At 43.9% G+C, this 27,148-nt stretch overlaps 1 protein-coding gene across 2 annotated transcripts in view; it reads right to left on the bottom strand.

The window, feature by feature from the left end:
* LOC129826712 (ephrin-A5-like) overlaps positions 1–27,148 on the bottom strand; it is a 265,966-nt gene that overhangs the window by 56,739 nt on the left and 182,079 nt on the right. For both annotated transcript variants that reach the window (XM_055887730.1, XM_055887729.1), the window contains exon 2: positions 5,268–5,560. In XM_055887730.1, the coding sequence (XP_055743705.1) occupies positions 5,268–5,560 (293 nt within the window). The remainder of the gene's footprint in view (positions 1–5,267; positions 5,561–27,148) is intronic.

Below are 27,148 nucleotides of genomic sequence, written 5' to 3'. Positions count from 1 at the left end.
TCAAGCACATAGTCTGGTTAGATTTTTCTCTCTCCCGTCAGGTGATCCACCTTCCCTCTGGCCAACATGGTTGCTGTATGGACAGTGGAGAGGACATGGACGTCTCGTTTGTCATGTCATTTTACTGCCAGCTGTTGACCGTTCTCCTTGAACTTCACCTGCCCTCTCTGCATCTTCCTGCATCCGAATGCCGGAATCCCCTTCCTGTTCGACCTGACTGTGCCACAGGCCCCTGTGCTGTTGGAGAGCAGATGCTGGAAGAGTGTGGGACTGCTGTAACAATTGTCCACATACAAAGTATGTCCCTTGCTGAGATGAGGAGCCAACATGGTCATCACCGTGGACCCGGACACCCCAAGCCCCTCGTAATGTTGGATGTCAGTGGTGGACCCTGTGTAAACTATAATGTCCTGGACAAATCCTGTCTTCACGTCGCACATGACAAAGAACTTGACCTCAAACCTGTGCCTTTTGGAGGGAATATATTGACGAAACGCCAGCCTACCTTTCCATAACATCAGGGACTCATCAATGCATAGGTCCTTGTATGGCACAAAGACCTGACCAAATGCTGATGTCAGGCTGGTTAGAACATTTCTTATTTTGTATAACCTAGGAAGTGGTCTTGGGAAAAGAGGGTGGCAAAGAAGGGAGTTGCAAACATTGGATCTGTGCTCCAGTATTCTCTTAGGGAGTTCTTCTTTACTATCCCCGTGAGAAGGACTGTCACCAGGAAGTTATACATTTCACTAATTGTGGTTGTCACCCATTTAGCGAGTTTCTCCCTCACTCCTGGCTCTCTCTTCTCCTGTAGCTCCAAGGCATAGTGATTGGTCTCCTCTACTATGTCTCCCTCCAGCTCCTCTGTCGGAAACAACTTGAAGCTCTTTGCCTCAGATGGAAATGGTAAGGGGCGTTGCACTCCAGATTGGGACTCATCAAAGAAAACAGCAGGGCCAGGAGGGGTGAAATGGCTGGCGGCCTTCCAGCTACCACAGAATTCCTGTACTTCATCCACTGTCGGTCTGCCTCCATCACCACCAGCATCTTCAAAGGGACCTGGGACTTCGTCAGTGGACAAGGAGTCCTCAGATTCAGGGTTGTCAATGGCTACAAGGTTGGGGGGCAGCTCCTCACTGTCACTGTCAGAATCTGATTCCTGACTTTCATACTCAGACTCATTGTCAGAATTAAAAGAATCTCCAGAATTTCCACATTTGTGAGTGGTGTCCTTTTGAAAGACATTGCTAATGATACAGCTTATCTCACTAGCTACATACATAAACATACATAAATAACAACACTGAATGGCTCAGAGTGGGAGTGAGAGGGTACGTGATTGACTGCCGGCACGCGCCACTTGAATCAATAAATCACTATCAGAAAATGTTTTGTGTGGTAATTATTGATATATTTACTGTTTTATTCACATGTTTTCAAGCACTATTTACAAATCATGCATTCCGATTATTGCATACTTTTTTGAAGGTTGTACAAATTATGATGTGCTAAGCTAATTCCAGCTATGTGTGGAGCCATTTTTGTTGACATGGGTGTCACATAATCGTCTATCGGACCTAAGATTTTATAAAAAAATGAGGTGAGTAAGGGTTCATTCATTTTTTTGAGAACTTCCGGAAGTGATTGGTGGGATGTGAATGATAGTAGACGACACACCCCCTTCAACGTGCATGCAATAAACAGACCAAACTCATCTTGCCTTCTCTTAATATCTTTAGTTTCTGTGAGAGAAAAAAGAATGGCGGACGCAGAAACTACCCATTGTCGGATTACTTTCGATTTCTAGAAAGTGTTTTACTCAATTATTTCGATCAATGGTGAGCTCGCCCGTAATGTGATTAATTATAATAGAAATTGCTATTAGCTAATTCATATTGTAGTTCATGTCAGCCGAGAGTTATTCAAATATGACCGCTTGTGTTGCGTCAATCTTTCCCCAGTTAGCGCTCGGACAAATGCAGCCAACATTTTTCCGGTTTGGATGATTGTGTTATGCTGTAGATACTTCTGTGAATATCTGAACATTGCATCCAAACATAAACTGCTCACATTCTGGACATAACTTTGTAAGGACTGTGTTTGTGCAAAATGTTTCTGAAAAAACATGTGTGGCCAGCTCAAATGCTGATTGTTGCGTCATTCAAAAATGGCTGTTCTAAATAAGCACTCTAAATAAGCGTTCTAATCACACCGGTTTGATGGTATGCTACAGGGACCACTGCAGAATGATCACACCCATGTGTGTGAAAAGGTTAAATTAGCTGGCTAGCCAGTTCAAATAATGACCACATCATATAGCTGACACTGTCTTAACTTGAGCTAATTTGTATTCATTATTACAGGAAAATAAACTCACAACAAGATCATTATTTACAAGTTAATGGCAAGCTAATTATAGGAAAATACCTTACGGTTGTGAGTGTGACAAAATAAAAGCAGGGGATTGTAACTGAGAATTTTAGAACTTGGACATCGTCTCTTTGGCCTAACGTTCTATCCTAATTTTACTTTGGTGCAGATCATGTTGTTCTTCACATTACCGTCTCTGGTTAACAATTACTATACGAAATAAAAGCAATATTTATTCGTCATATTTTCAAGATACAGAAGGTGTAAACGGTAGTGAGAAATAGTACCTTGCATAGTGGAGGCTTTTGTTTAGACGTATAGCTAGCTAGCTAAGCAATTAACTATAATCCCAACTCATAACGTTACTACCCTGTATGAATCAGCAGGCAGCTAACCAACTAGATTCAATGATAGCTAGCTAGTTAACATTTGGTTATAACTATCAATGCCAATGGCTCTGAGATACGAATGATATTACTACACAGATCAAACACATATCATCAGCTAGCGAGCGAGCCAGCTAACGTTGGCCAACTAGCTAACAGTACGCTTTAACTTGCAATGAAAATGACTTTGACAACATTTGAAATGTACACTGCTCAAAAAAATAAAGGGAACACTTAAACAACACAATGTAACTCCAAGTCAATCACACTTCTATGAAATCAAACTGTCCACTTAGGAAGCAACACTGATTGACAATAAATTTCACATGCTGTTGTGCAAATGGAATAGACAAAAGGTGGAAATTATAGGCAATTAGCAAGACACCCCCAACAAAGGAGTGATTCTGCAGGTGGTGACCATAGACCACTTCTCAGTTCCTATGCTTCCTGGCTGACGTTTTGGTCACTTTTGAATGCTGGCGGTGCTCTCACTCTAGTGGTAGCATGAGACGGAGTCTACAACCCACACAAGTGGCTCAGGTAGTGCAGTTCATCCAGGATGGCACATCAATGCGAGTTGTGGCAAAAAGGTTTGCTGTGTCTGTCAGCGTAGTGTCCAGAGCATGGAGGCGCTACCAGGAGACAGGCCAGTACATCAGGAGACGTGGAGGAGGCCGTAGGAGGGCAACAACCCAGCAGCAGGACCGCTACCTCCGCCTTTGTGCAAGGAGGTGCACTGCCAGAGCCCTGCAAAATGACCTCCAGCAGGCCACAAATGTGCATGTGTCAGCATATGGTCTCACAAGGGGTCTGAGGATCTCATCTCGGTACCTAATGGCAGTCAGGCTACCTCTGGCGAGCACATGGAGTGCTGTGCGGCCCCACAAAGAAATGCCACCCCACACCATGACTGACCCACCGCCAAACCGGTCATGCTGGAGGATGTTGCAGGCAGCAGAACGTTATCCACGGCGTCTCCAGACTCTGTCATGTCTGTCACATGTGCTCATGTGCTCAGTGTGAACCTGCTTTCATCTGTGAAGAGCACAGGGCGCCAGTGGCGAATTTGCCAATCTTGGTGTTCTCTGGCAAATGCCAAACGTCCTGCACGGTGCTGGGCTGTAAGCACAACCCCCACCTGTGGACGTCGGGCCCTCATACCACCCTCATGGAGTCTGTTTCTGACCGTTTTAGCAGACACATGCACATTTTGCCTGCTGGAGGTCATTTTGCAGGGCTCTGGGAGTGCACCTCCTTGCACAAAGGCGGAGGTAGCGGTCCTGCTGCTGGGTTGTTGCCCTCCTACGGCCTCCTCCACGTCTCCTGATGTACTGGCTTGTCTCCTGGTAGCGCCTCCATGCTCTGGACACTACGCTGACAGACACAGCAAACCTTTTTGCCACAACTCGCATTGATGTGCCATCCTGGATGAACTGCACTACCTGAGCCACTTGTGTGGGTTGTAGACTCCGTCTCATGCTACCACTAGAGTGAGAGCACCGCCAGCATTCAAAAGTGACCAAAACATCAGCCAGGAAGCATAGGAACTGAGAAGTTGTCTGTGGTCACCACCTGCAGAATCACTCCTTTTTTGGGGGTGTCATACTAATTGCCTATAATTTCCACCTTTTGTCTATTCCATTTGCACAACAGCATGTGAAATTTATTGTCAATCAGTGTTGCTTCCTAATTGGACAGTTTGATTTCATAGAAGTGTGATTGACTTGGAGTTACATTGTGTTGTTTAAGTGTTCCCTTTATTTTTTTGAGCAGTGTATAATATCTAAAAATGTAGCTAGCTAGACTCTCTTATCTGGATGAACATGGATGAACACTTCTCCCTCTCTGTCACGTATGGCATGGTTGCCCTTAGTTTGAAGATGTAATCCGGAGACAGGTGTTTTATACAGCAGCCTTCTGTGTGTTTTATTTTTAACTCCCTCCGCATATTTGCAATCAAATGCCAGAATTTTCCTCATCTCCTTAGCTATCATACTCTGCTTCCACTGGGCATTCCAGTGATTTAAAAACCCTGTCCTTCAGAAAGTGGAGAGCAACACTTTTGCAGTTATTTGTGATATCTTAAAAAAATAAAGGATACCTACACATACTGAGCAGCCATTGTTATAGACAGAAGCTTGCTACATGGCAGACCAATCTGACCTCATCTCTTGGCATGTCCAGCCCATCTTATCTCAGCCAATCATGCCTAGCGGGAAGGTTCATGCATTTTGATAAAAAAAATATATTTGTTCAAATGCCTCTCCTGTGAAGTAGTGACGTGTGACATATGCCTAGTTTCCTGAAACGAGTCACATATTCTTCCAATAAAAAATTGGATTTGAAATGGTTGTTCTTCTGATGCAACTGAATAAAATTATAAACATGTTAAGGGCTGCATCTGCCATCCACTCTGACATCAGACTGACTTCAACACATATGACTTCAACACATAACAGTGCTCTCTATTACTCTCACATACAATATATGGTGATATACGTCAACACTCACAGATGTAGTAGTACTCTCTGCCCGGTCTGAACTCGAAGCCCAGAGAGAAGGGGGTGAAGAGCTGGAACTTCTCCGAGAACTTGAGTGGTCCGTTGGGGGAGTGAGGCCTGTTACACTCCCAGCGTTTGAAGCCCTTGGCGGTGTGGTCACACGTACTGTAGCCGTCGTAGTTGACCATGTAGAGGACGTAACGCTCTGTCCGCTCCTCCGGCACCGTGTCTTCATAGTGGGGACAGAACACGTCCAGGTAGTCGTTTATACACACGTCAATGTGGTAGTCTCCACGGTGGAACCTGATTGGACAGAAGACAAGGAAGAGAACGTTAGTGTTTGGAAGACTGATGAAGGGCTTCAGTTACAGATGGAATGGAAGATAAAATCAGCTGTTAGTCAGAATGACTTGATGCCCCAATAACAGTCGTACACCATTGAAAGTGCCTCAAAAACTTTACGTTGAAAAAAATGTTTTAGGGAGAGGGAAGGAGGGAGGGATAGAAAAAGAGAGGGAAGGAGGGAGAGATAGAAAAAGAGAGGGAAGGAGAGAGGGATAGAAAAACAGAGGGAAGGAGGGAGAGATAGATAGAAAAACAGAGGGAAGGAGGGAGAGATAGATAGAAAAACAGAGGGAAGGAGGGAGAGATAGATAGAAAAACAGAGGGAAGGAGGGAGGGATAGAAAAAGAGAGGGAAGGAGGGAGGGATAGAAAAAGAGAGGGAAGGAGGGAGGGATAGAAAAAGAGAGGGAAGGAGGGAGAGTAAGAATAAGAGAGGGGAGGAGGGAGAGTAAGAAAAAGAGAGGGAAGGAGGGAGAGTAAGAAAAAGAGAGGGAAGGAGGGAGGGAGGGATAGAAAAAGAGAGGGAAGGAGGGAGGGATAGAAAAAGAGAGGGAAGGAGGGAGGGATATAAAAAGAGAGGGATGGAGGGAGAGATAGATAGAAAAAGAGAGGGAAGGAGGGAGAGATAGATAGAAAAAGAGAGGGAAGGAGGGAGAGATAGATAGAAAAACAGAGGGAAGGAGGGAGGGATAGAAAAAGAGAGGGAAGGAGGGAGAGATAGATAGAAAAACAGAGGGAAGGAGGGAGGGATAGAAAATGAGAGGGAAGGAGGGAGGGATAGAAAAAGAGAGGGAAGGAGGGAGGGATAGAAAAAGAGAGGGAAGGAGGGAGGGATAGAAAAAGAGAGGGAAGGAGGGAGGGATAGAAAAAGAGAGGGAAGGAGGGAGGGATAGAAAAAGAGAGGGAAGGAGGGAGGGATAGAAAAAGAGAGGGAAGGAGGGAGGGATAGAAAAAGAGAGGGAAGGAGGGAGAGTAAGAAAAAGAGAGGGAAGGAGGGAGGGATAGAAAAAGAGAGGGAAGGAGGGAGGGATAGAAAAAGAGAGGGAAGGAGGGAGAGATAGAAAAAGAGAGGGAAGGAGGGAGAGATAGAAAAAGAGAGGGAAGGAGGGAGGGATAGAAAAAGAGAGGGGAGGAGGGAGAGATAGAAAAAGAGAGGGGAGGAGGGAGGGATAGAAAAAGAGAGGGAAGGAGGGAGAGAAACAAAGGGTTTGAAAGTGCCTCAAAAACTTTACAATTATTTATCAATTACCAACAACAGTGCATTACATAACACCGCCAAGAATTTAAAAAGGAAGTGATTTTACTCTGCACACCCTGTTTTAGTAGTACTTTAAAAGTAAAAGTAACATTCATGGTCCTAAACACATTTCTGCAGTACACAGTGTTCTGGACATTGAAGTCAATGTGACTTGATGAGTACACTCCCACTCCAAGTCCACTTCAGTTCATATCAACAAGATCACTGAAGACAACTTAAACATCCTCAATTATAAAACTCACACACATCTGCATGTGTGAGTGCGCACGCGCACACGACAGTCATGTTAACATTTTCTCAATGTTATACAGTATGTTGATTCATTTGTTTAGATGCTTATGAGCGCAGGTTGGATCTTTCAACATTCTTCAGATATCCCTCAGAAATGTGCAAGCAATCGTTCTTAACATTTGGCTTTAGTAAACGGGGAGGTTTGTCTATAAATCCATCCCAGGAAATGTATGCACACCACTTCTCTACAACATGAAGTATCACACACTAAAGAATCCAACTTGGACAAAATACATCTCTTTTGGATGCCAGAAAGCGCTGCGAAAAAGTACTTTCTCCTTATTTACTTCTAGCATTTTGAAAATTCAGAGAAGAAAAATTCAGACATCAGACGGTTCCAGAGTCCACAGGGAGGTGTGAGATAGTTGAGGCTGTAAATGTCAAACGATACCAAATACAGCGTGTGTTTTCCCCCAGAAGGCTGTGCATAGAGGCATGTTTATAACTCCACTGATCCACAACATACTACACAGGGTCATGATGTTCTAATTCCCTCATCTGAACATACACACACACACGCACAGGCACACGTATACACAGACACAAACAGACACACACAGAGTTGGGTAGGTTACTTTCTAAATGTAATATGTTACAGTTAATAGTTACCTGTCCAAAATTGTAATCAGTAACGTAACTTTTGGATTACCCCAAACTCAGTAATGTAATCAGATTACTTTCAGTTACTTTGCGATTGCTTAAGTGGCATCGGAAGAAGACAAACATTTATATTACCAGTTGAACTACTGCCAGATAAATCAATGTTAGAGCTCACATAATTGGCCATAAATGCATTTTACTTTATGGGTTATGTAGGCTTCTAACCCATTGCATCCTACTTCTAATAGAGATAATACAATTATTGGGCTACATATGTACATTAAAAAACAAAGTCTGACAGATTTCCAGTCTTTCCAATTAGGTAAATACCCCTTGAACATCAAGAATAGGACAATAATCTGGAAATATACTGTATATTAGTCTATTTGTTTTACCTCAATATAACCCCAAAACAAAGGACATATTAGTCTGCTATGTTGTTTAGGTTGTTGTCATGGAGAGCTGATTGGGCTCATTGCTTCAAAACATGGTTGAAATATAAATGCTGCTCTAATGGAATGGCATTCTTCCAATTCTACCGAAATGTGCTATTTGCTTAACGTGAAATAATGAATTCTATAATACATACTATGGATAGGTCTATTGTTTACATTTTTGTTGATGATACCACATAATTAAGAACTAGAACACTAAATTCATTTCAAATAAGATTTATATGCGTGAAACTTTGATATCTCCATAATTTGCAGCTGTTGAAGTCTTTCAAAAGTGTACAAGTTTAAGCATATGTTCATTAGGCCTTTGGAATTGTTATTTTATCGGTACGAATAGGATTGAGCAATCAAAGCCCACTCATGGTCTTCAAAAATTAAACTTGTTTTCGACAGTATGTGCGGAGGACCTCCCTCAAACTACTATTCCACAGGTTGGGATCCACTCTATGCAGCTGCAAGAGCACACTTCTCACTGGCTGTCCACGGGTCGCATAAACAGTGATTGATAGGCAGCTTAGCCTACACTTCTTAAATTCAATAATTTTTGGGGTATAATACACCTATACATTTGTGATCAGTCATCCACAACCATATAATTGAGAGAGCAGCAGCGTGATGCATATCATTGCTATGCAGATATCAATAATAGGCCCATAGACTACAACGCCCCTGTCGTCCTTACCTCCAAGCATTTAATTAAGTTGGTCGTATAATCTTTGATGCCGACAGCAGTTATATCATTGGAAGACATGGGCTGGACTGTAGGATACAAAAGCCTATTCCTGCTCTTTTCCCGCGATCCATCAAACACATTTGTGTGTCATCAAAGTGGTCTCTGATGTGATCAGAACAAACTTAAACTTGCACCTTTTTTCAATGCTGAATTGAATGTCATTGAGAAAACAGAAAGGTGTCATTAAGTATTTTTTCGAAAACAATCTTTCTGAATTTCAAAGTAATCCAAGAAGTTATCATCTAGTTTTTCAAAAGTTACTGGTAATCTGATTACAATTTTTTTATCTGGTAACGTAACAGATTACAGTTTGTAATCCGTTAATCCCCAACCCTGGACACACACGCACATGCACATACAACTACACATGCACACACACACAAGCTTGCACACACACACACACACACTCACACCCACTAATGCACACATAGGCTCAGGTCCGAATTCCTCTTTGATTTGTCTGCTAACAACTGTCTGACCATGCCTAAGAGCAATTTGTGTGAATGTCGTTAGAGCAGCTGGCTGAGGGGTGGATCTGGGGCAAGCTGACTCTAACTTCAGGTTGCTGACCCTAACTCAACACTGAAAATCAAATCAAATGTATTTTTTCAAATCAAATCAAATGTATTTATATAGCCCTTCGTACATCAGCTAATATCTCGAAGTGCTGTACAGAAACCCAGCCTAAAACCCCAAACAGCAAGCAATGCAGGTGTAGAAGCAGAATGAAAGAGACTTTCATTCTCTACCTAACCTTTGCTATGTCTGGACCTGAGAAGAGGTCGATTTTTAATTGAAAACCTCTCTGCCTTGTACATGGGACTTAGACAGCACTTAGCACACTGCCCTTCCTCTCATCTATACTTCATCCTCTCCTCCTCATCTCTCCTTTTTCCAATTACTCTTCTCCCCTCCCCACACAAACTCTCTCTCTCTCCCCTTGTCTCTCTTCTTTTTTAACTTTACCTCACTCCCTCTCTCCTCCCTCCCTCTCTCCTTTTTCCCTCTCTCCCCTACCTACTTCTCTCCTCCCTCCCTCTCTCCTCCCTCCTTCCTTTTCTCCTCTCTCTCATCCCTCCTTCTCTCCTCCCTCTGACAGAGTTGGCTCTGCAGCCAAGGAAAGCAGACCGCCTATGATGTTACGATGATAAAGGTGGTCTGGGCGCATTATTAATCACACTCTGATGGGGACAATACACACACACACACACACACACACACACACACACACACACACACACACACACACACACACACACACACACAAACAGCTGCTTCATTCCTCCCCAGTTGTTAGTGGACAGGGGGAGGGGGAGAATTGCCTTTGATAGTCCATCTCTCTTTGTGGAGTATCACGTTCTATTTGGAAGCCTTCACTAACACAATGTTACTATTGGAGAGTGGGCTAGCTTGAAAACTCTGTGACTGACACCATCTGTTCGGTGTGTGTGTGTGTGTGTGTGTGTGTGTGTGTGTGTGTGTACGGTTGTGTGATGTTTATGCTAGCGTCTAATGCTGCTTTCCTGTGTTTACTCATTCAGAATAAATAGCTGAGTGAAACTGTTTACCTTTCGGGCAGCATTTCAAGTGTAACATCTCATTTAAAACATGTCATTGCAAGTAATACATCTCCTCTGGCTTAAATGTCACTGACTTAATAATCACATCCTCTCACAACACACATTTCCGCTGCTCAGCCTCTCTGCTGTGTGTGTACATGGGTTTGTTTGTGTGTACACATTATGGTTTCCCTTCACCCCAGACTACTTCCTGTGTGTGTGTGAGTGTGTGTGCACACATGTGTGTGCGTGTGTGTGTGTGCGTTTGTGCATGTGTGTGTGGGTTGGTGGATCTCATAGTTTCCCTTTGAAATTCAACTTTATCATGGATGAATGTCTATTTTTGACATTTTAATTCCATGTGGTTACAGGGTTAATTTCGCGTGGTTACAGGGTTAATTTCGCGTGGTTACAGGGTTAATTCCGCGTGGTTACAGGGTTAATTCCATGTGGTTACAGGGTTAATTCCATGTGGTTACAGGGTTAATTCCGCGTGGTTACAGGGTTAATTCCATGTGGTTACAGGGTTAATTCCGCGTGGTTACAAGGTTAATTTCGCGTGGTCACAGGGTTAATTCCACGTGGTTACAGGGTTAATTCCGCGTGGTTACAGGGTTAATTCCATGTGGTTACAGGGTTAATTCCGCGTGGTTACAGGGTTAATTCCGCGTGGTTACAGGGTTAATTCCACATGGTTACAGGGTTAAAACAGAAACAACTCAAAGGGTTAAGTTCAGATATTAATTCCGATTGGTTGGGGCTATGGTTTGGGGAAGGCTTAAAGTTCTGATAGTGCCACACATTTACAAAGCCAGGCAGCTGTGGGCTAGTGTCCTCAGCCAAAGTCAATCTACACATAGCCTACTAGTTCAACATCTTAGAGACAGATTGTTGTACCTATGTGTACCAGGGAGTAAAACATCAAATATCTGATTAACCCTTTACACCCGTGGGAATTGGCCTGCATGAATATGGCTAAATTGAAATGTTTCTTACAGAAGAAATATAAAAAGCATATTCACAACCATGGTGGCAATTGAAAGGGAACATTTTTGAGATGATGTGGAAATAATTAGAACAAAGGTGAGAGGACACAACAGTTCACCTGACAAGACACCAAACATCACACTGTTGATTTTATGTGCATCTAACATTTACTGTAATTTTGACCACCTTTGTTGATAAGGAAATGCACCTGAACACACTCTGGATACATTCAGTATATGATAAGAATATACCTGGAAAATGTCGGGTAGGTGCAATATAAGACAAAACAAATGACACGGGTCTGACTGAGAGGACTAACTAGTGTCTCCAAGTGGCCACAATCAAGTCTTCAACGATAAGGTGCTTTTTGGAGCTCTCCTAGCTCTCCGTTGAGGAAGTGGAACAAGCAAACTTGTAGGTGTTTTGTTTGCAACACAAGCCTGCATTCCCTTCTTCACACAATCACTGTTGTTGTTTGAAAATCCTTTTCTATTGTCAACATGATTAGCTAAATTATAAAATATGATATTACAGTATTAGGTTTTCATGATGCAATTCAGGGAAAAATATCATCATTTGGGTGCGCATTATAAAGAGTCATGAGTCCATTCAGATGTGTGTGCCGCGGCTAATTTGATTCACAATGGACAAGCATAGGCTCATTCTGTTCAGAACAACCCAGGGTATGACACCATGTCATCTGGTAACTGTACATCTAACAGGCTAATTCTGTTCAGAACAACCCAGGGTATGACATCAAGTCATCTGGTAACTGTACATCTAACAGGCTAATTCTGTTCAGAACAACCCAGGGTATGACACCATGTCATCTGGTAACTGTACATCTAACAGGCTCATTCTGTTCAGAACAACCCAGGGTATGACACCATGTCATCTGGTAACTGTACATCTAACAGGCTCATTCTGTTCAGAACAACCCAGGGTATGACATCATGTCATCTGGTAACTGTACATCTAACAGGCTCATTCTGTTCAGAACAACCCAGGGTATGACACCATGTCATCTGGTAACTGTACATCTAACAAGCTCATTCTGTTCAGAACAACCCAGGGTATGACATCATGTCATCTGGTAACTGTACATCTAACAGGCTCATTCTGTTCAGAACAACTCAGGGTATGACATCATGTCATCTGGTAACTGTACATCTAACAGGCTCATTCTGTTCAGAACAACCCAGGGTATGACACCATCATCTGGTAACTGTACATCTAACAGGCTAATTCTGTTCAGAACAACCCAGGGTATGACGTCATGTCATCTGGTAACTGTACATCTAACAGGCTCATTCTGTTCAGAACAACCCAGGGTATGACACCATGTCATCTGGTAACTGTACATCTAACAGGCTCATTCTGTTCAGAACAACCCAGGGTATGACCCCGTCATCTGGTAACTGTACATCTAACAGGCTCATTCTGTTCAGAACAACCCAGGGTATGACCCCGTCATCTGGTAACTGTACATCTAACAGGCTCATTCTGTTCAGAACAACCCAGGGTATGACACCATGTCATCTAGTAACTGTACATCTAACAGGCTCATTCTGTTCAGAACAACCCAGGGTATGACATCATGTCATCTAGTAACTGTACAGCTAACAGGCTCATTCTGTTCAGAACAACCCAGGGTATGACACCATGCCATCTGGTAACTGTACATCTAACAGGCTCATTCTGTTCAGAACAACCCAGGGAATGACACCATGTCATCTGGTAACTGTACATCTAACAGGCTCATTTTGTTCAGAACAACCCAGGGTATGACATCATGTCATCTGGTAACTGTACATCTAACAGGCTAATTCTGTTCAGAACAACCCAGGGTATGACACCATGTCATCTGGTAACTGTACATCTAACAGGCTAATTCTGTTCAGAACAACCCAGGGTATGACATCATGTCATCTGGTAACTGTACATCTAACAGGCTCATTCTGTTCAGAACAACCCAGGGTATGACACCATGTCATCTGGTAACTGTACATCTAACAGGCTCATTCTGTTCAGAACAACCCAGGGTATGACACCATGTCATCTGGTAACTGTACATCTAACAGGCTCATTCTGTTCAGAACAACCCAGGGTATGACACCATGTCATCTGGTAACTGTACATCTAACAGGCTCATTCTGTTCAGAACAACCCAGGGTATGACACCATGTCATCTGGTAACTGTACATCTAACAGGCTCATTCTGTTCAGAACAACCCAGGGTATGACACCATGTCATCTGGTAACTGTACATCTAACAGGCTCATTCTGTTCAGAACAACCCAGGGTATGACACCATGTCATCTGGTAACTGTACATCTAACAGGCTCATTCTGTTCAGAACAACCCAGGGTATGACATCATGTCATCTAGTAACTGTACAACTAACAGGCTAATTCTGTTCAGAACAACCCAGGGTATGACGTCATGTCATCTGGTAACTGTACATCTAACAGGCTCATTCTGTTCAGAACAACCCAGGGTATGACACCATGTCATCTGGTAACTGTACATCTAACAGGCTCATTCTGTTCAGAAAAACCCAGGGTATGACGTCATGTCATCTGGTAACTGTACATCTAACAGGCTCATTCTGTTCAGAACAACCCAGGGTATGACACCATGTCATCTGGTAACTGTACATCTAACAGGCTCATTCTGTTCAGAACAACCCAGGGTATGACACCATGTCATCTGGTAACTGTACATCTAACAGGCTAATTCTGTTCAGAACAACCCAGGGTATGACATCATGTCATCTGGTAACTGTACATCTAACAGGCTCATTCTGTTCAGAACAACCCAGGGTATGACACCATGTCATCTGGTAACTGTACATCTAACAAGCTCATTCTGTTCAGAACAACCCAGGGTATGACATCATGTCATCTGGTAACTGTACATCTAACAGGCTCATTCTGTTCAGAACAACTCAGGGTATGACATCATGTCATCTGGTAACTGTACATCTAACAGGCTCATTCTGTTCAGAACAACCCAGGGTATGACACCATCATCTGGTAACTGTACATCTAACAGGCTAATTCTGTTCAGAACAACCCAGGGTATGACGTCATGTCATCTGGTAACTGTACATCTAACAGGCTCATTCTGTTCAGAACAACCCAGGGTATTACACCATGTCATCTAGTAACTGTACATCTAACAGGTTAATTCTGTTCAGAACAACCTAGGGTATGACATCATGTCATCTGGTAACTGTACATCTAACAGGCTCATTCTGTTCAGAACAACCCAGGGTATGACACCATGTCATCTGGTAACTGTACATCTAACAGGCTCATTCTGTTCAGAACAACCCAGGGTATGACACCATGTCATCTGGTAACTGTACATCTAACAGGCTCATTCTGTTCAGAACAACCCAGGGTATGACACCATGTCATCTGGTAACTGTACATCTAACAGGCTCATTCTGTTCAGAACAACCCAGGGTATGACACCATGTCATCTGGTAACTGTACATCTAACAGGCTCATTCTGTTCAGAACAACCCAGGGTATGACACCATGTCATCTGGTAACTGTACATCTAACAGGCTCATTCTGTTCAGAACAACCCAGGGTATGACACCATGTCATCTGGTAACTGTACATCTAACAGGCTCATTCTGTTCAGAACAACCCAGGGTATGACATCATGTCATCTAGTAACTGTACAGCTAACAGGCTAATTCTGTTCAGAACAACCCAGGGTATGACGTCATGTCATCTGGTAACTGTACATCTAACAGGCTCATTCTGTTCAGAACAACCCAGGGTATGACACCATGTCATCTGGTAACTGTACATCTAACAGGCTCATTCTGTTCAGAACAACCCAGGGTATGACACCATGTCATCTGGTAACTGTACATCTAACAGGCTCATTCTGTTCAGAAAAACCCAGGGTATGACGTCATGTCATCTGGTAACTGTACATCTAACAGGCTCATTCTGTTCAGAACAACCCAGGGTATGACACCATGTCATCTGGTAACTGTACATCTAACAGGCTCATTCTGTTCAGAACAACCCAGGGTATGACACCATGTCATCTGGTAACTGTACATCTAACAGGCTAATTCTGTTCAGAACAACCCAGGGTATGACACCATGTCATCTGGTAACTGTACATCTAACAGGCTCATTCTGTTCAGAACAACCCAGGGTATGACATCATGTCATCTGGTAACTGTACATCTAACAGGCTCATTCTGTTCAGAACAACCCAGGGTATGACATCATGTCATCTGGTAACTGTACATCTAACAGGCTCATTCTGTTCAGAACAACCCAGGGTATGACACCATGTCATCTGGTAACTGTACATCTAACAGGCTAATTCTGTTCAGAACAACCCAGGGTATGACGCCATTTCATCTGCTAACTGTACATCTAACAGGCTCATTCTGTTCAGAACAACCCAGGGTATGACATCATGTCATCTGGTAACTGTACATCTAACAGGCTCATTCTGTTCAGAACAACCCAGGGTATGACACCATGTCATCTGGTAACTGTACATCTAACAGGCTCATTCTGTTCAGAACATCCCAGGGTATGACGCCATTTCATCTGGTAACTGTACATCTAACACAGGGATCATACAAGTTGGCTCTGTACATGACATGGAAATGTGAAGCGCACATTTGGCTTGTTTGTATGACATCAAAGCGGTATTTATTATAATCCTCAACATCTAATTTTTCAAAATACATTGAGTCGTCTTGATTTACAGCATTTCCCTCATTTGCAAAAGTTGCCCAATCAGAGGGAGGGATGGGGGAAACTTCTTTGTGCGAGGTGCTCAAGTTCAGAACGTCTGTCAGTCAAAACCCATACAGCACTGTGAAGCGCAGAGACAGAGTTCTGAAGTCATGTGTAGCACGTTACTGTAGAGTTATACCGTTACAATTTAGGCATTTATCATTGTCCACATCTGCCACATAAAAGGTTACAGGTAGAACAAAAAGATTGTTCATGTTTTTTAATGGTCTTAACGTCTTGGTGTTTATCAATACCAGACACGACTGACCTGCAATTTTTAAAACAATGCTGGAATTCACCATCAAAATGAAACCATTATTCACTACAGAGTGGACATGCAATCAAAACAAAGGAGGGATGGATGAATAAAGGAGGTGGGAGGGAGGAAGGGAGGGAAGCATGGGGCTAGTGGAGGAGAAGGATGTCATGAAAAGCTATTTTCCCTTTTCATTACACAGGTAGGATAGCCTCTCTTTCTTTCTCCCTCTCTCATATTCTCTCTGGCCTTTCCATTGTATGATTTCACTTTCAATAAATATATCCTTTTATCTTAAAGTGGTTGGATTGACTCTCTCGATCTCTCACTCCTACCTGCATGTGTGTGTGTGTGTGTGTGTGTGTGTGTGTGTGTGTGTGTGTGTGTGTGTGTGTGTGTGTGTGTGTGTGTGTGTGTGTGTGTGTGTTTGTGACATCTTCTTTACCAAATTGATCCGGCAGTAGAAGAGAGACACACTCCCAAGAAAAATACCTCCCTGTTGAGACACACACACACACACACACACACACACACACACACACACACACACACACACACACACACACACACACACACACACACACACACACACACACACACACACACACACACACTCCACTGGTAAAGTAGAAAACCTGACCAGTCCTTGATGCCCTGATCATTTAGCAGGGTAATTAACCCAACAGTGGATGGCAGGCTAATTGTCAAACCAATATAATGACATGTATTTGTTATGCTACAGCTGTTACCAGAGAGATCCAGATAACCACACAGTGCCGGGGAGGAAATGGGCTCGTAATCACCCTGGCTGTGTGTGTGTGTGTGTGTGTGTGTGTGTGTGTGTGTGTTGTTTAGACATTTTATTACCAGCTGATTACACTGCTCACACACATCCCCCTCGGCAGGGCCGAAAACCATCCTAGCCACTTCGTACGAACACACAAACACTCTCTGAGAGTTGGGAGAGCTGGAACAGTAAGGTGCATGCAGGGTAAGGTACCGTGCCACACCAGTCCCTGATTGGCTTATTTCCATTTCAATTACACAGTCCATTGACACACACACACACCTCACCCAAATGAATTCCCATCAGCCTCTGCTCAAGAGCTCAGCTCCAGCCGCTGGATAGATAGAGCGAGGACGACAAAAAGAGGGGGAAGGAAGGAGAAAAAGCGAGAGGGAAAGAGTGGGAGATAGAGAGAGGGAAGGAGGGAGAAAAGAGAGCGGGAATGAGGGAGAGAGAGAGTAAGGAAGGAGAGAAAGAGAGAGGGTAGGAGTGAGAGAAAGAGAGAGATTCAAACCAACCACTTTAAGATAAAAGGAAGATATATTTATTGAAAGTGAAATCATACAATGGAAGGGCCAGAGAGAATGTGAGAGAGAGAACGAGAGGCTATCCTACCTGTGTAATGAAAAGGGAAAATAGATTTTCATTACATCCTTCTCCCCCACCAGCCCCATGCCTCCCTCCCTCCTCCTCTCTTCCTCCCTCTCACCTTCTTCTCTATCCCTCCCTCTTTCCCTCCTTCACACCTCCTTTATTCATCCCTCCCTCTCTCTCTTTTTATTCATCATTATATTGTAATATACCTACAGACTCACACAGTAGTCCCAAACTACTGTCAATGCATATTACCGTATGCATGTCAAGGATATTCAAAGGCCACTCAAATATACACAAACACATGAACACACTTGTACATGTAAAGGTACACATGCATATTATACACACATACACACACAAACACAGCGGCTCATAACCCCAGATAAGTGCTCCAGCCGCTGGCGGGTACACAGAGCTGACAGATTCATTTGTTTAAGCCCCAGTGTGTGTGTGTGTGTGTGTGTGTGTGTGTGTGTGTGTGTGTGTGTGTGTGTGTGTGTGTGTGTGTGTGTGTGTGTGTGTGTGTGTGTGTGTGTGTGTGTGTGTGTGTGTGTGTGTGTGTGTGTGTGTGTGTGTGTGTGTGTGCGTGCGTGCGTGCGTGCGTGCGTGCGTGCGTGCGTGTGTGTATCATACAACCTAGAGTAAAGGATGACTTGTTGATCTGAATCGACAGTGAATGTGTTTAGCCGAGGGCAGCTGAACTTCCTCTGACCCCGGCTACAGCACACACACACACACACACACACACACACACACACACACACACACACACACACACACACACACACACACACACACACACACACAAGGCAACAGGAGTTAGAGCAGTTGGCTAATTCTGGTGGGAGAGTTGGTTTGTAGGGAGAATGAAAGAGAGGAGAAAAGGAGGTGTAGTGTTAAGAGGAAAGACAGTCGGATAAGCTGTTGCATTGGCAGAATTGATGTCCCTTAAATAGCATTAACCACGAAGCCCAAATGGATTTGGATGTGACTCTGACAGGGATGAAAAAAAAATACACTCTTAGAAAAAAAAGGTGTTATCTAGAACCTAAAAGGGTTCCACGGCTGTCCCCATAGCAGAACAATTTGCATAACCCTTTTTGGTTAGGGGTTCAACATGCAACCCAAAAGGGTTCTACCTATAACCAAAAAGGGTTCTCCTATGGGGACAACTGAAGAACCCTTCAGCAACCATTTCTTTCAAAGAATGTAGAGGATGACTTAATTTCCTCCCTCCCTCGATATAGACGAGAGAAACAAGTGTACAACACAAAGCAGAGCCGGTGAAACATTCCCACAACACTTTGGAAACATTCCCCAGTGCTGCTCTGCCAGTCACTGGAGAATGTGACAGGGCCATTTATGATGTGAGAGCCAGCTACATTCCCTGCTGTTTAACTGGCCTACTGATAGACAGGGAGCGGGTAGAATTAGACACATAGGGTTACCATATTACCTTCGCTGGGGTCGTTTTCGTACACACAAACACACACTGAGTTTTACTGAGGACATGTGTTTCTCATATCTAGATGGTACTCCTGGATCGCAGCAGGTGTGCAGGCTTGTATAATATCCTGGAGAGAGAATAGCAAGAAAAGCAGCCAATGGATTCTCTCTCTCTCTCTCTCTCTCTCTCTCTCTCTCTCTCTCTCTCTCTCTCTCTCTCTCTCTCTCTCTCTCTCTCTCTCCTCTCTCTCTCTCTCTCTCTCTCTCTCTCTCTCTCTCTCTCCTCTCTCCTCTCTCTCTCTCTCTCTCTCCTCTCTCTCTCTCTCTCTCTCTCTCTCTCTCTCTCTCTCTCTCTCTCTCTCTCTCTCTCTCTCTCTCTCTCTCTCTCTCTCTCTCTCTCTCTCTCTCTCTCTCTCATTCATTTAGGGGGGTTAGGTCTGGAACTTGGCAGCTGTCACTTGTACAGAGGGGATGTGCTGTTAGGGTATATAGATATTGATGACGTACCTTAGGAAGTTTTAAGATGTAGTATTTCCCTATATAAAGCTCATTGTCTAAGTCAAGAGTATGTGTGTGCCCAGTTTTATCTCCAGCTGGTGTTGATTGACATATACTGTTTCGTTGGGCATGGGAACATGTATGTTTTATAATAACAAATAGTTTAGCGACAAAAACGTCAGCTCTCTGCTTTATTTTGCTCTACTCAAAGATGAGGGGATGTAGAGAGAGAGGATAAGGGAGAGAGAGAGATATGGGGATAGAGAGAAAAGGACAGAGATATGTACAGTATAGAGAGAGCGATAGAGAGAGCGACAGAGAGGGACAGATATCAAATCAAATCAAATTTGAATGGTCGCATACACATATTTTGCAGATGTTATCGCAGGTGCAGTGAAATGCTTGTGTTCCTAGCTCCAACATTGCAGTAACACCTAACAATGCAAACAGTACACGCAGATTGTGAAAACGAAAAAGAAAGAAATTAAGAAATATCACAATGAGCAAGTCAGAGTCTGGAATATAAATACATATACTGCATATGCACATAATGGTGTGTATAGACAGTATGGACAGTATATGAATAGAAAATGTTCAGGCAGGGTACTGGGCGGAGGCCGGCTAGTGGTGACAATTTAACAGTCTGATGGCCTGGAGATAGAAGCTGTTTCTCAGTCTCTCGGTCCCAGGTTTGATGCACCTGTACTGTCTTTGCCTTCTAGATGGTAGCGGGGTGAACAGGCTGTGACTCGGGTGGTTGTTGTCCTTGATTATATTTTTGCCCCTCCTGTGACACCGGGTACTATAGCTGTCCTGGAGGGCAGGCAGTGTGCCCCCGATGATGCGATGGGATGGCAGCATCACCCTCTGTAGAGCCCTGTGGTTGCGGATGGTGCAATTGCTGTACCAGGCGGTGATACAGCCCGATAGGAAGCTCTCAATGGTACATCTGTATAAATTCTTGAGGGTCTTAGGGCCAAGCCGAATATCTTCAGCCCTCCTGAGGTTGAAGAGTCACTTGAGGGAACTTGATGCTTTTCACCCTCTCCAGCCACGTTGATGTGATGGGGGCGTGCTCTCTCTGCTGTCTCCTGAAGTCCAAAATCAGCTCCTTCATTTTGTTGCTGTTGAGGGAGAGGTTATTTTCCTGGCACCACTCTGCCAGGGCACTCACCTCCTCCCTGTAGGATGTTTTGTCGTTGTTGGTAATCAGGCCTACCACTGTTGTGTCAATAGCAAACTTGATGATTAAATTGGAGATGTGCGTGGCCAAGCAGTCATGGGTGAACAGGGAGTACAGAAGGGGGCTGATCACGCACCCCTGTGGGGCCCCCGTGTTGAGGATCAGCGTGGCGGAGGTGTTGTTGCCTACCTTCACCACATGGGGTCAGCCCTTCAAGAAGTCCAGGACCTAGTTGCACAGGGAGGGCATCAGACCAAGCGCGCGAGCTTAGCGATGAGCTTAGAGGGCACTATGGTGTTTGAAGGCTGAGCTGTTGTCGATGAACAGCATTCTTACATAGGTATTCCTCTTGTCTATCGATTTGCCCATATCACACATGGAGGAGAGACAGCGTAATCTTAAGGATGTCCCAGGACACACACATACAGTAGCATGAAAGGTCCAGGCTATTTGCAGGAGAAAAACAGAGAGCCCAACCAACAGTTTACAACAATTAAGGGAGCTCAAGCCCCTGTGTGTGTGTGTGTGTGTGTGTGTGTGTGTGTGTGTGTGTGTGTGTGTGTGTGTGTGTGTGTGTGTGTGTGTGTGTGTGTGTGTGTGTGTGTGTGTGTGTGTGTGTGTGTGTGTGTGTGTGTGTGTGTGTGTGCATGTGTTTGTGTGCATGTGTGTCTGTATATATTTAAATATGCGTCATTGTAAACTCATCCTGGTCTCTCGATCACTGTTGACACTGTTTCACCAGAACTGAAGTGGGAATGACCAATTTAAGGCATCATCAACTGTAAAGCGTTTCAACCTCAGTTAGTTTACTTATGTAACTAGTCCAAACACGTCTCTAGTTGAGATAGATGTGTGGTAACAATTTATTTAGATTGTCCGTACATGGTCCATCTGTAGACGCTCTACGGACTATCAGTAACATTCAACTAACTCTGTGGCCAGATGTGTCTTGAGTTTTAGATGAGTGGTGAAAAGGACAAACATTTCCAGGTACCTTTTGTATCTAAACACTGGGAAGTAGCAAATCACTCTGTGTTCCATACTAGTGCTGTTTCCTAATATTCACACATTAGCATCTACTGTTTTATAAACTTCATGGAAAGCGTGCGATTCTTGTAGAAATACCTTGATTCAAATGTTCTAAGAATATCTGAATATGGAAAAAAAAGACCTGAAAAAGACCTGAAAAAGACCTGAAAAAGACCTGAAAAACTCAAAGTCAGGTAAGATAGAGAGATGAATGCAGTGTTTATGATTGGCAGGTCAACCGTGTTACAAGTCAGTATTTGACGTCCATCCATGTCTGAGAACGTCAGGAGATGACGTGGAAAAGCCACTAGGGGCAACAGTGAGTGCTAGAGTGGATGTTAACATCTGCCTCGGGTTAAAAGGTTTCATGTTTGAAATCAGCGATAAAAGGTTGTTGTTTTGGAAGCCTTTCCCAAACGTTAACACTTACCTTAACAATTCTGAATTAATGCCTAACATTAACAATTCAGAGATAATGCCTAAACTTAACCCTAACCTTAAAAATGCATAGTTAATGCCTAAACTTAACCCTAACCTTAAAAATGCATAGTTAATGCCTAAACTTAACCCTAACCTTAAAAATGCATAGTTAATGCCTAAACTTAACCTTGAAATCTTTGAAATTTGACATTTGGAACAACTCCGAAATTTGCCACTTGAGAAACATGGAACGTCTTATTCTGACTTGAGACGGTGAGATACTTTATAAAGAGGACTGTTCTCATTCAAATTACACCTACACAGGTCTGGTTGCTGACACATACTGTAAAAAGGTAATGTAATCAGTTCCTCACCCCTCTCTTTACCTCACCCCCCCTATCTCCCTTTGTCTTTCTTTCTTTCCAGCTACACCTGTAGCCCACCTGCTCTGAGAGTCCATCTTACACACAGGAACACACCTTCTTGCCCTGTCTCTCAGCTTGTTCTCTCTCTCTCTCAGCTCATTCTCTCTCTCTCAGCTCATTCTCAACTCGTTCTCTCACTCTCTCTCTCAGCTAGGTCTCTCTCTCTCAGCTAGGTCTCTCTCTCTCAGCTAGGTCTCTCTCTCTCAGCTCGGTCTCTCTCTCTCTCACTCTCTCTCTCTCTCTCTCAGCTCGTTCTCTCTCACTCTCTCTCTCTCAGCTCATTCTCTCTCACTCTCCCTCTCTCACTCTCTCTCTCTCACTCTCTCTCTCAGCTCATTCTCTCTCCCTCTCTCACTCTCTCTCTCTCTCTCTCAGCTCATTCTCTCTCACAGCTCGTTCTCTCTCACTCTCAACTTGTTCTCTCTCCCTCTCTCACTCTCAGCTCGTTCTCTCTCACACTCTCTCTCACTCTCAGCTCGTTCTCTCTCACTCTCTCTCTCTCACTCAGCTCGTTCTCTCTCACTCTCTCACTCTCAGCTCGTTCTCTCTCACTATCTCTCTCACTCTCTCACTCTCAGCTCGTTTTATCTCACTCTCTCTCTCTCTCAGCTCATTCTCTCTCCCTCTCTCACTCTCTCTCTCTCTCACTCTCAGCTCATTCTCTCTCACAGCTCGTTCTCTCTCACTCTCAGCTTGTTCTCTCTCCCTCTCTCTCACTCAGCTCGTTCTCTCTCACTCTCTCACTCTCAGCTCGTTCTCTCTCACTATCTCTCTCACTCTCTCACTCTCAGCTCGTTCTCTCTCACTCTCTCACTCTCGGCTCGTTTTATCTCACTCTCTCTCGCGCACCCTCGGCTCGTTTTTATCTCACTCTCTCTCGCGCACCCTCGGCTCGTTCTCTCTCACTCTCAGCTCGTTCTCTCACTCTCAGCTCGTTCTCTCACTCTCTCTCTCAGCTCGTTCTCTCTCTCTCTCGTTCTCTCTCACTCTCAGCTCGTTCTCTCTCACACTCTCTCTCACTCTCAGCTCGTTCTCTCTCACACTCTCTCTCACTCTCAGCTCGTTCTCTCTCTCACTCTCAGCTCGTTCTCTCTCTCACTCTCAGCTCGTTCTCTCTCTCACTCTCAGCTCGTTCTCTCTCTCACTCTCAGCTCGTTCTCTCTCTCACTCTCAGCTCGTTCTCTCTCTCACTCTCAGCTCGTTCTCTCTCTCACTCTCAGCTCATTCTCTCTCTCACTCTCAGCTCGTTCTCTCTCTCACTCTCAGCTCGTTCTCTCTCTCACTCTCAGCTCGTTCTCTCTCTCACTCTCAGCTCGTTCTCTATCTCACTCTCTCACTCTCTCACTCTCAGCTCGTTCTCTCTCACTCTCTCACTCTCGGCTCGTTTTATCTCACTCCCTCTCTCGCACTCTCGGCTCGTTCTCTCTCACTCTCTCACTCTCAGCTCGTTCTCTCACTCTCAGCTCGTTCTCTCACTCTCTCACTCTCAGCTCGTTCTCTAACTCTCTCTCTCTCAGCTCGCTCTCTCAGAGGAAGTAAAGAGGAACAGAATGAGGTATTGAGGTGATGCTGAGAGAGTCGGAGGGCGGGAGGTAGAGATACAGGGGGAGAGAGAATGTGTTGGAGTGGATAAAAAGAGAAAAGAGGGAAAGACATAGCAGAGTGACAACTACTGAACACACACAAAAAAACACACACACACACAGACACACTGACCTTCAGAGCTGTTTGCCACGGAGCTGTGTCAGGATGTTATAATGTCACCACTTTCATAAAACCTAACCCCTTTCACAGTTCACAAACCACACCGTGTGTGTGTGTGTGTGTGTGTGTGTGTGTGTGTGTGTGTGTGTGTGTGTGTGTGTGTGTGTGTGTGTGTGTGTGTGTGTGTGTGTGTGTGTGTGTGTGTGTGTGTAGGATTTTGTTATAGGCTACTGCCGCCATATAACACTTGAAGAGAGAGCCAAAACAAATGTTTGACAGTTATGTGTTCATGGGTGAGGCCATATCATTGATTTAAAGCTGACATACTCTGGCTGTGTCCAGCCTATCCACCTCCCACCTCCTACCAAATGTTGTGTGTATAAGTGTTGCTCTCCACTTGCAGTGTTGACCCTTCTTTTTCAAGACCTCTGCAATCCGCCCTGGCAGGCTGTCAATTAACTTCTGGGCCACATCCTGACTGATGGCAGCCCATTCTTGCATAATCAATGCTTAGAGTTTGTCAGAATTTGTGGGTTTTTGTTTTGGATTAAGGTCTCGGGCGTTTCCTGGCCATGGACCCAAAATATCGATGTTTTATTCCCCGAGCCACTTAGTTATCACTTTTGCCTTATGGCAAGGTGCTCCATCATGCTGGAAAAGGCATTGTTCGTCACCAAACCTTTCCTGGATGGTTGGGAGAAGTTGCTCTCGGAGGATGTGTTGGTACCATTCTTTATTCATGGCTGTGTTCTTAGGCAAAATTGTGAGTGAGCCCACTCCCTTGGCTGAGAAGCAACCCCACACACGAATGGTCTCAGGATGCTTTACTGTTGGCATGACACAGGACTGATGGTAGCGCTCACCTTGTCTTCTCCGGACAAGCTTTTTTCCGGATGCCCCAAACAATCGGAAAGGGGATTCATCAGAGAAAAATACTTCACCCCAGTCCTCAGCAGTCCAATCCCTGTACCTTTTGCAGAATATCAGTCTGTCCCTGATGTTTTTCCTGGAGAGAAGTGGCTTATTTGCTTCCCTTCTAGACACCAGGCCATCCTCCAAAAGTCTTCACCTCACTGTGCGTGCAAATGCACTCACACCTGCCTGCTGCCAGTCCTGAGCAAGCTCTGTACTGGTGGTGCCCCGATCCCACAGCTGAATCAACTTTAGGAGACGGTCCTGGCGCTTGCTGGACTTTCTTAGGCGGTCTGAAGCCTTCTTCACAACAATTGAACCGCTCTCCTTGAAGTTCTAGATGATCGATAAATGGTTGATTTAGGTGCAATCTTACTCACAGCAATATCCTTGCCTGTGAAGCCCTTTTTGTGGAAAGGACTGATGATGGCACGTGTTTCCTTGCAGGTAACCATGTTTGACAGAGGAAGAACAATGATTCCAAGCACCACTCTCCTTTTGAAGCTTATAGTCTGTTATTCGAGCTCAATCAGCATGACAGAGTGATCTCCAGCCTTGTCCTCATCAACACTCACACTTGTGTTAACGAGAGAATCACTGACATGATGTCAGCTGGTCCTTTTGTGGCAGGGTTGATTTGCAGTGGATTTTTTGGGGGGGATTCAGTTCATTTGCATGGCAAATAGGGCCTTTGCAGTTAAATGCAATTCATCTGATCACTCTTCATAACATTCTGGAGTATATTTTTAAATTGCCATCATACAAACTGAGGCAGCAGACTTCGTGAAAATTAATATTTGTGTCATTCTCAAAACTTTTGGCCAAGAATGTACTGTTAGCTAGCTAGCTAATGTTAGTTGGCTGGGCTGCTAGCAAACGTTACATGTATGATGTTATTATTCGTATCTCAGAGCCATTTGCTTTGCTATTTATAGCCTAAAGTTAGCTAGCGAACATTGAACCTGTTTGATTAGCTACCTGCAGATTCATGCAGGGTAGTAACTTCAGAAATTGGGATTATGGTTGATTGTTTACCTAGCTAGCAAGCTACATGTCTTAAAAAAAGCAAGTAACCATTTCAATGGAATGTCACTGCAACAACTGTTGATAGACGTAGCTGGTAAATTTGCTCTGGCTATCTACTCTGATTTCAGAGCACTGTCGTCTGAGTGTGCCAGAGCGCAGAATAACTGACGCATTTATGAACGCTCAACACCCGTTGAATATAGCTGGTGTCAGTAAACCTTGGCAAAAAAGCAATAATTGTTGCCAGCAGCACAGTTACAGTCACCAACACTCTGGATAATATAAAAACAGCCTAACCAACTCTGCTAGTGAAAGTAAAATGGTAGGTGAACGGTTCTCTCATGTTAGCCAGTCACTAGTCACTTTAAATAATGCCACTTCATATAATTTTTACATACCCTACATTACTCACCTCATATATATTTACTGTACTCTATACCATCTACTGCATCTTGCCTATGCCGCATGGCCATCGCTCATCCATATATATATATATATATATATATATATATATATATATATATATATATATATATATATATATATATATATATATATATATATATATACATATTCTTATTCATTCCTTTACACTTG

Source organism: Salvelinus fontinalis, chromosome 28 (genome assembly GCF_029448725.1).
Source record: "Salvelinus fontinalis isolate EN_2023a chromosome 28, ASM2944872v1, whole genome shotgun sequence".
Lineage (NCBI taxonomy): Eukaryota > Metazoa > Chordata > Actinopteri > Salmoniformes > Salmonidae > Salvelinus > Salvelinus fontinalis.
This window is presented reverse-complemented; position numbering and strand designations above follow the sequence as displayed.